This window comes from Brachypodium distachyon, chromosome 5 (genome assembly GCF_000005505.3).
Source record: "Brachypodium distachyon strain Bd21 chromosome 5, Brachypodium_distachyon_v3.0, whole genome shotgun sequence".
Classification (NCBI taxonomy): Eukaryota; Viridiplantae; Streptophyta; class Magnoliopsida; order Poales; family Poaceae; genus Brachypodium; species Brachypodium distachyon.
Window position 1 is genome coordinate 4,594,064 of NC_016135.3, and position 10,150 is coordinate 4,604,213.

Sequence of the window (10,150 nt, forward strand, 5' to 3'; positions counted from 1 at the left end):
AAGGCTAAGCAACAAATTCATGGCACTGGCGTACTCAACGACCAACGCATGCGACACTGTCATCCACCAGGGGTGGGAGGATTTCTGCATTTGCCACGAGATCAGGAGCGGCAGCGTCCTTATGTTCGAGGTGGGCAATGCAGCAAGATTGTTTGTTCAAGTTTACATTGTCAAGCTCTGAAGATTGCCGGTGTCCTCTTTTGTCAGATTCCTATTATATACACCTTCTACCATGAGTTTGTGTTTCCAAGACAAAAACAAGTGTATTTTTTGTGTTTTTGATCTTTTTTCATGCACTGGGGTAATATGTGTGTTGAGGTGCAGAGGATATGTGGGAATGTTTTCTGTTACAAATGAGTATTGTGTGTTGGCACGAACAAACCGATTTTTTAACGAGTTGCTCCAGTAGTATATATCAGTGGTTAGTCTGACTAGTGCTAAAACTTTGTTTCATATTTACTACCAAACGGCTAAACCATGAGTATTGCTAAACATTTGTTTGATATTTATTTTGGCAACAGGGTTTCCAACAACATAGCAATTACATAGCAAATAGAACAACACTTATGATATGATTCGGATAACGTCGGTTCAATGAACACCACATTCATCGAAATGTGTACATCATAAATATTTCATGCAACCAACTTAACAATACTTATGTTCTTCAATCAAACTACTATACTATTTCAAACCACCATAATTCAGTAATAGCAAATAAAATACGACGAAAACTTTATGGTTTGATTCTCACTTCCTCCCCTTCTTCCTCCCCCTCCTCGCCTTCTTTCTCGGCGACCGCATCCACCTCCTGGGCTTCGAGCTTCCTTAAGAACACGCCGAACGCCTTGTGTGTTTGCCACAATGTGAGGCGCCTTCTTAGACACACGCCCAGTGTCGTTGGCATGCTTGACCATGCTTTCGAAGTCTTATGCGAGGCTCCTCTTGTGACAGAACGGGCACACCCATTTGTCACCGTAACAGTATTCGTACGCACCATACTCCAGTGCATTGAGGACATGACGGCTTTTCGCATCAATCGATTCCTCCTCACTGCCGACATCCGAATCCTTTCCTGCATAACATCAACAAGCATATGTTATTACCGAAGATCGGCGTTACACAAGAATATGTAATTCACGACGGATCATCAAGAATATCCAAATCACCATTTGTACGACGAAGATAATGATTCCGACATAAATTTAGCCATAAATTACATCACCTACAAATGGGCGCCGATCATGCATACTAAACTTAACTTAACATGAAACTAAACATCAATAGTGTATCCGACTAACCCTAACTCGCATAGACTTAGCATACCGGTGACAAACTAGATTGCATCGACAAACCCTAGAATAACATTGCATCGAACTCATGGACTAACTAGTTTGATCTTACCTCTGGTTCCAAGTCGTTGAGGACTTCATCAAACTCTGTGTAGTCGGCCGAGTTGTTGGAGAAGTCCCAGTCGTGCGGCAGATTAATGGGGTCGACGACGCCGACGACGTCCTCCTCCTGTTGGGGGGTATTGGATCCCGCGGCGATCTCGGACGGCGAAGATGTCACTGAACCTGCCGGCGCTTTACCCAACGCGGTCACGCCTTCCTTCTCCTCCATTGCATCTGCCACGATCACGGCCTCCTCCTCCTCCTCCTCCTCCTCCTCCACTGGATCTGTCACGACGACAGCTTCCTTGACCAACGCGGTCACGCCTTCCTTCTCCTCTGCTGCATCTGCCACGATCACAGCCTCCTCCTCCTCCTCCTCCACTGGATCTGTCACGACGACAGCTTCCTTGACCAACACGGTCACGCCTTCCTTCTCCTCCGCTGCATCTGCCCCGATCACGACCTCCTCCTCCTCCTCCACTGGATCTGTCATGACGGTAGCTTCCTTGACAACAGCCACGGCGTCGTCTGCTCCGCGCGTTCACTTCATCGCCGGAGGTGGTTGTGCGTTCAGGGCGTTTTTTTCTTCTCCGCTAGATTAGAGGGAGTCGTGGGGCAAGTTGATGCGGACGACGCAGGTTTTATTCCATAACTGGTGCGTCCGGGACGTTATTTCTTACCCTGGATTAGAGAGAATAGTGGGGCAAGTCTGTGCCGACGATGCGGGTATTATTCCATAACAGGCGTACGCCGTCGCCGAGTACGTCGAGTACGTATACACGTCGACGTCAACGAATACAGCCGCGTACAACCCCTTGCGGCCCGTATGGACTTTCTAGGGCCATACGCTGGGTTCTACGCAGCGATATTTACAAAATTGCCACGGCGGCCGAAGGGGTACGCGTCAATGCCAGCCGTCCTTGTGTTTTCGTCCGACCGACGGCGGTCGTATAGAATGAGAAGTGTTTATAGTATTGATGATGCTTGCTCTTTTTCACAAATGTTGGCATAGTTTGTTTCGTTAATTCAAGATTTTGACCAATAAAAACTCTATTGATATGTGTTTTTATATACATGAAATTTATATCAATGGATGTTTTTAAAATTTTTGTTAATGACCACGATAACTTACATATTAATAAAGTAATTTTTTATCTAAGATTCGAGCTTTATATGGAGGGAGTATCCTTTCTTACGGCTGCGTGGTGGAGATATTCTCTCTCTTTTGTTTTTGGGCGTGTGTTTGGCCCGATCCGGTAAACTGAGCTCGTGCGGCTGCGCAAATGGAGGATTCGAGCTGCAACTCGCCGTCGCCGCCGATCTTCCGTAACAGATACTGGATCCTCCGTCACGGCCGCAGCGTTCCCAACGACCGCGGCCTCATCGTCTCCTCACTGGTACCAACCCGTCCATCCCAACTAGCCATTTCAATTTCGATCTGCCATAGTCGCAAATTCAATCCGGAATTTTAATGAACGCGATAGTTCTTTTGCAACTGTTCTGGTCCTGGCAGGAGAACGGCACGAAGCAGGAGTTCGGGCTGGCTCCGCTGGGCGTCCAGCAGGCGCGGTCCGCTGGCGAATCGCTCCGGAAGGTGCGGGATCTAGTTCAAATTGGCGCTTGTTGTTAGTCTTGGATGGGGGTGTGCAGTACAGCAGTAGTGACCTGGGTGAGGTGATCGGTTCTGTGCGTGCAGGAGCTTGAGGAGATGGGTGTGCCGGTAGATTCTGTCAAAATTCATTATTCACCGTTCTCGCGGACCACGGAGACGGCCAGGGTGGTCGCCGGCGTGCTTGGTGTTCCATTTGAGGGTCCCAACTGCAAAGTAAGTGGTTTAATTCTGGATGAAACCTTTTTGAATTTCAAGGTATGATCGTAATTGATTACATGTTACGTTTCTGAGCAATTCTTCTTGGCTAACGAAGTGTGTGGGGGTAGTATAAGCATTTGAATGGCTGAGTAATTTCAATCAGATTGCTTTTCATGGTGGAACTTTTGTATGTCTGATCAGGGATAAGGGCTTTGGATTAATTAGGCATGATATGAATCATGTTTGTGAAATAATATGGAGATGGTAATTTTTGTATGAGATATGGAGATGAAGTGAATGCATCCGTGCATTGTGTAACCAAACTACGTATACTGCTGCTGTCTTGAATACCATCTACTTACGTCTACCACACAGACCAGGGTGGTCGTATTGCAGCTGGACATTATCATGCTTTTGGCAAGGGCTTGCAGCAGCAAGTAAATAGAAAGGAGGAGAGTCCCTTAGGAAATTATAGGACCAGGAAAATTTTGAATTGTGTAAGAAAAGGTCTAATAAGTTTAATCATATTAGGAGAGGTCAAGGTCTGAGCACCTACTACATAAGGATGCCATGTATCAATGTTTGAATGAAGCAAGAACGAACCAATTTATCCTGTCCCAAATATTCTCCCATCTAGTCTGTCTATGCCGTCTGGCTACCTTCAGCACAGTAATTATTCCATTGCGGTTCAAGGACCACAGCGAGTCTTCCCATTCTTATTTCCTTAAAAGTAAAGTGAAGAAATAAAAAATTTGCCGACTTAATTATACTATTTTATTGCTCTCCCTCGCCCCGTGCATGTATTAGAAAATCAGAATAAGCAGCGCATAATGGTCAGGTTGTAGAATAAGATTACTGCCAGCAAAAGCTGTAGAACTGTAGAATAGTCCACCAATAGAAGATCTGTAAAACAAATTAACAAATGGAAACAGTAAGAACTGATGAAAACAGATTTGTGTCCTAGTTGTCGAGAACCCAATTCTTTACCCTTATCATTTCTGCACCATCACCCCCTTTAATTGTCTTGATGGTCAACAGCGCATGTGGGAATCAATCAAAGTTTCTGAACTATTACGGAGCACATTCTTCTTGAAATACTTTTGTAGTTATGATTTGCTTTTGTAAGTTAAGTAATTTTCCAGCAAAAGGCTCTTAGGTCATATCTCTCGTGATTTTTTTTGACAGGAGTTCGTATATCTAGTGATTGTGACCATCTTGTTGACTCATGAGAATTTCCTTTACAGGCAGTGGTAGAACTTCGTGAGCGTTATTTTGGACCATCATATGAGTTGCTTTCACATGAGAAGGTGAGTTCATACTCAACTACTAAACTTCGTAGAGTCTCTTAAACAAAAGAATGTGATGTGAATAAACATGCTTATCAGAGGGGGATCAAGCGTTGACCTTTTTATCAAATATATTTGGTTAGTGTCTGTAATGATCTCTGATCTTTGGGGGGACACGCTTGAACTGGCGGACGAAGTTAAGAAGCCCCGTCCTCCAGAAGTACTTCTCGTACCACTCGTTGTATGGCATTTCAGAGGTGGCCCCTCGCTTGCATAGGGAGTAGAGTGCAAAAACAAACTTGTGGTCACTAACTCGTTCTTGCAAGCAAAATAAAATTTAACAAGCTTGCTTATTTCCTGTCCATTTTGGATAGGCTGCGCACGATGATCATTGTCATAATCTCAAGCCCTGGATTGTAACGGTCATTTGCGTCATCGCCCACCATCCTACCTAATACATACATGCATAAGACATTTGGACCATACATACATGCCAACATTGACATAAAAGATAATACATTATCAACTCAATACATACGAATTACCAACAAAAAATTGGCATGATGCATTTATTGAGTAAACATATATACAGACAGATACATTTGGTTCAAAAAGAAAATAAATTCATACAGATTATTAATAAGAAATCATCACATACACACATTGCAATCATCCCTAGGGATTGCATTAGGACAAAATAAGCAACATACACATTGCGTCATATTGCATTAGGCATTGAAAAGTAACTAGGCATAACTAGGGGTAACATTGCATTAGCCATACACATTGCATTAGGCACAGACACTAGGTCAAAATAACAACAAAAGTTACTATGCATAACAAGGGATAACTAGGTCTTGAACAAAATGCACACATTGCATCACAATTCATTAGCATTGAAGACAAAATGACTAGGGATTAAGAGTGAAAATCCCTCAACAAATCTAAAAATCTAATCTTAGGGATAAGGATTGAACAACATAATGCAGAAAAAGGACAAAATACCCGGAATAAGTGAGAGGGGAGGGTGAGATTTACCTTACAGGTTGAGGAATTTCAAAATCCCTCAAAAAATCACTTCGGTTTGGCTAAGTGTTGAAGAGAATTGGTGGGGGGAGAGAGAGAACTCTATTCTTTTCGGGCTGAGGAGGAAGATGGGGTGTGGGTGGGTGGCCCACCCATGGCCCCGGGTTACTTATGTCTTAGGGGGGAAATATTGAAGGGTGTGGCGTTTGGGTTGGTGGGGATGAAACGCCCTGTCCCGTGGGAAAAATTCCACTTAGCCACGTCAGCCTGGCCAGAGGTGACTGGTTAGCCGTGGGCCAGGGTGCAAGGCTGGAAACGCCATGGGCCTTGGCATTGCGGTCTGAGGCCAAATGCCAGGAGCTGTTGCACTTGGGTCGTGCCCCGTCAGCCCGTTCAGCTGCGACTGTCCTGGCAGCAGTGCCAACGCCATCGACCCTTGTGTGTCCATGCCTAGGTTAAATGCCAGTGTGTGTGGCATTTACTAAAAGGGTTAGTTCCGGCTGAAATTTTGGGCATGGGTCATTTTGGTCTAAACTTCCAACAAGAGGTCAGTACTGTCGTTTTGACCAATTTGTTTTAACCCAAGCCAAACTATTTCCATTTCGCGCGAGAGCAAATGGTATGCAAAGACACATTATCTGCTCAACAAATGCAAATGACGATCAAGTGGGCGACACCGGTTCTGCAGGTCCCCTGGGCACCATAAAAAAGTTCCCTTTGGACACATTGAACTTTGAACAAAAAGCCCTGCTTTCGATAGGACATGCTTGATTATGGTTATGTTCTTTTCGATCTCATCTTTTATGTTAATAATCTAACATATGTGGTAGTATGCAGAGGTATGGGCGGTAGATGAAGCTGATCCCTATATTGCTCCAGAAGGTGGCGAGAGTGTTGCAGATGTTGCTAGTAGATTTGCAGCAATGCTGTCTTCTGCAGACATGGAGTTTCATGGGTACTTGTACTTGCAGTCCATTATATTCAAATGATATACTCCCTCCGCCATCAAATAAGTGTACTTCTAGGTTTTGTCCTAAGTCAAAAATATTGAAGTTTGACCGACTTTATTGGAAAACGTAGAAACATTTATGACACTAAATTAGTGTCACTAGATCCGTTTTGAAATGTAGCATAATATACCGATTTGATGTCATATATGTTGTTGCTCTTTTCAACAAAGTTGGTCAAATCTAAAAAAGTTTGACTTAGGACAAAACCTAGAAATACCTTTTTGTGTGGACGGAGGGAGTATCTGTTTATTCATGTTTTACTACATGTATTTGGTCTTGTATCATCACCAAAAACCATATCAGTGTCAGCTTAAGAAAATCTATATCAACAGACCAAGAGGCTACAATTAAGTGTCCAAGGTTTTTTCTATAATGAAGAATTGCATGGCTTGCCATTTCGTTTTCAATCTATCTGTAATGATGATAAGCTGCTGTGTAGCAACTACTTTGACTCTATAAACAGTGAAAAAGGCTTTCGCTATCCAGTTCAGTAAGAATTTTTTCAAACCTATTGCACTCTTCTTCCTTCAACTCACACCGAGTTTTTTAGTATGCATCAGAACACCTGGAAGTGACTGAACTGATTAAATCTGGTGATTTGTTCTTATGTGGATTTTTAATTCGGTGAGTGGTATTTGGCTGCTTTGGGACAAACAGTAAACTTTAGTGCATATCTGGGTAAATCAACTTTCTGTTAAACAGAGATTTAGTTTATTACATATTGGATTAGCAGGATTATGTTTGAAATTGGATTAACTAAATGAAAGATTTATAGGGTAAGTTTATGATTATTATCGGTGCAGATAATCAGAAATAAACTCTTGATGAAAATAGGAAAATATTGGACCAGCCTGTTTCTTAACCCTTACTAGGATGATTGTGACATGCCATCTCCCAGATAATGCTCCTCTGGGCTTTGGCAGAAATCAAGAAGATGAAAACAAGAATATGAAGTCATGAAGCTTAATAACAGTTGGCTTAAGGTTTGTCAGAGGAGAACCTATGGTCTAGAAAGAATGTTAATGTTCAGAATATGATTATGCAGAGAGCACAGTTCCTACACTTGGCTTACGCAGGCCAGGGGCGGAGCCAGGATTTCAAAAATGGGTATGCAAAGCTTTTTTCTTCGACAAAAACTAGTCGACGAGAGAGAGTGTGTACCAACGGAGGCGAGACGCTGGTAGGCGTATACACGATGGACTGACAATTTTGGTCGTATTCGGTTCCGGCTCAATTCATCAGACACGTTCATGTTTAGATTGTGACACCACGCTTAGGTACATGATCAAATGGGGTGACACATAAATATGAAAAATCATGATCAAAGAAAATCTCACCTGGACAATGAAAAAGGCATCTAACATTATACTAGTACAGTATACAACATACTATCATACACATGAATACCAAGTACTCCCTCCAATCCTAAATTGTTCTCGAAATATTACATGTACAAATTTGAGTCAAAAATTTAGGATCAGAGGGAGTAGTAATTAGTAAGTACTAGCAGTAATAAAGTTATTGCCAAAAAGTCTGGGTATGCAATGCATACCCAGGCATTAGCCTGGCTCCGCCAGTGACGCAGGCTATGCATTGTAAATAAGCACAGTAACTTGAAGAACTACTAACAGGGGTTAAAGCTTATAGAGCTGCCATGACAATTATCAACTAGTAGTCCAGGATACTGGAGTTCTCATAGTTCATTAAGAACCTTTGATGTATGACCAAGTTGTTTTACATAATGATGGATGAACCACACTTAACATGCACACTGCACAACACTTTTGCATATGAAGTCCCATTTGTCTTGCTGAAGTTGACTTAGATGTTTCCATGCAGCTCTGCTGTTCTTATTGTCAGCCATGGGGATCCACTACAGATCTTTCAAGCAGTACTCAGCGGAACCAAGAAAATCACATCTTTCCTTGAGGAGGTAAGTGACCTGCAAAAGAAAAGCCTGATAGCTCCATCCCTGTTGTCAGGGCACCGCAAATTTGCACTAAACACAGGAGAGCTGCGCCGACTTGTGTGACTTCTGCAGTTTGGATCCTACACCGCTACAGGATATATAACTGAAAGTTATAAATCTGCAAATTATGCTTGATGTGGCACTAAGCAATCCGAAAACCAGAAGAACTGAAATTCAAATGTTGAATATAACTGACAGTTCTTTGTGACTTTTGTGAGCTGGAATTGTTTCATGACCTTGAAGAACTGAATTTTGGACTTTCACATGGGAGTCAATAATTTCACAGCATGATTGAGAATTTGCAGCACTCTAAATTGGGCATTCTGAAATTCAATTTGGTTGTAACTAGGTGAATATTTCTCCTGGCTAGTTTGCAAGCACATGCACGCAAGTGGAATTCTAAACGCATGCCGAGATCCTCTAAGGCTGAGTTTAGCGTTGAGGTGGATTATGATAATCTAGTTTTTCTAACTAGCTTTTGTCTATATTTTTTTGTTTTGCTAATGACATTTTTCTACTTTTTAATGTATTTTCCTATGACAGATAAAAAATTAAGTTATAGCACAGTTTGTAAGCACAAACTGAGCCTATCTTGCTTAAGTTGAAGCACAGTTCATGTAACCACAAACTGAGCCTATCTTGGCAGGGAACTCGCAGCTTATCTTGGGCCCCAATGTGTACTGTCCAAACTGCATCTGATGGCCGCGGCTTTAGATACAGAGGCATATCTTACCATTAAAGGAAAGGAAACTTGAATGTATTTATTTTATGTTTGTAAATCCGTAGCATCGTTCGAACTTTGTGCTAGTTTCATAAAAAGGCAAAGCATTATAAGTTTGTGGTCCTCATCGACAATGCCATGTCAATGATGTGATATCGTCCAAAATGAAGGTTCTTTGCTTTTTCCACTACCGTGGCGGTGCCTTATGGACAGTGAGGCCAGAGAATTTTACTCATAGCAGGTTTGATGTGTCCGATCTTGCGGATTGTGAATTTGTGTCCTGATAGGTCTGTCCATATGAATCCGATATCATGAGTTTCTATCAGTGTGTTATGGTGTTTTCATTGTTATGTTCTTTTGTTGCTTTGCAGTATTCCTCCGGCGTTCTAGTCTTTGGAGGATCATCCGAGCACAATAGTTTCAATGCTCATGACTTCTCTTATTTTAGATTGAAACTCAATGGGCGTTTTGAATCCTTGAAGATAGTCAATTTCGTGTAAGGATACGGGCGGCGGTTGTGTCGCTCGAGTCTAACGGACAATCTAATCAGGCACGTTCTCACCGTTGTCCATCCACAATTCAATGGCCAGCGGACCGTCTGGGGCCGCGCACTCCTGATTGCTTCTCTCTTTTTTGTTTTCTCCTCCCCCGATGTCTCTCCCGTAGGCCGCAGCCAATGGCCTCGTCCATCGCCACCCAGTGCTCCCCCCTCCTCCTCAGACCGCCGCGGCCACCGAAAGCCCTTCTTCTCCCCCGGCACGGCCCGGATCCCTTCGCTACCGGCGCCGCGCGCCACCCCTGACCGCGACGGTGCCGCCTCGCCATGGAACCGTACGGCCGCTGGCCCATGGGACTGGCACACGCGCGAGCAGATCTTGGCCTGGGCCTCTCCTCCACGGTGCAGATGGTATCCTAATTACTTGGGATGGCTGTC

The 10,150-nt window shown here is 43.3% G+C and overlaps 1 protein-coding gene across 1 annotated transcript; it reads left to right on the top strand.

Annotated features, from left to right (window-relative positions):
• The first annotated feature begins 2,576 nt into the window (after window positions 1–2,576).
• On the top strand, window positions 2,577–9,095 carry LOC100844339. Its single transcript, XM_003581258.4, has 6 exons — window positions 2,577–2,791; window positions 2,908–2,988; window positions 3,091–3,219; window positions 4,449–4,511; window positions 6,347–6,471; window positions 8,366–9,095. Exons 1-6 carry the CDS (start codon window positions 2,678–2,680, stop codon window positions 8,556–8,558), a joined length of 705 nt encoding a protein of 234 aa, XP_003581306.1. The 5' UTR covers window positions 2,577–2,677; the 3' UTR covers window positions 8,559–9,095.
• The last annotated feature ends 1,055 nt before the right edge of the window (window positions 9,096–10,150 follow it).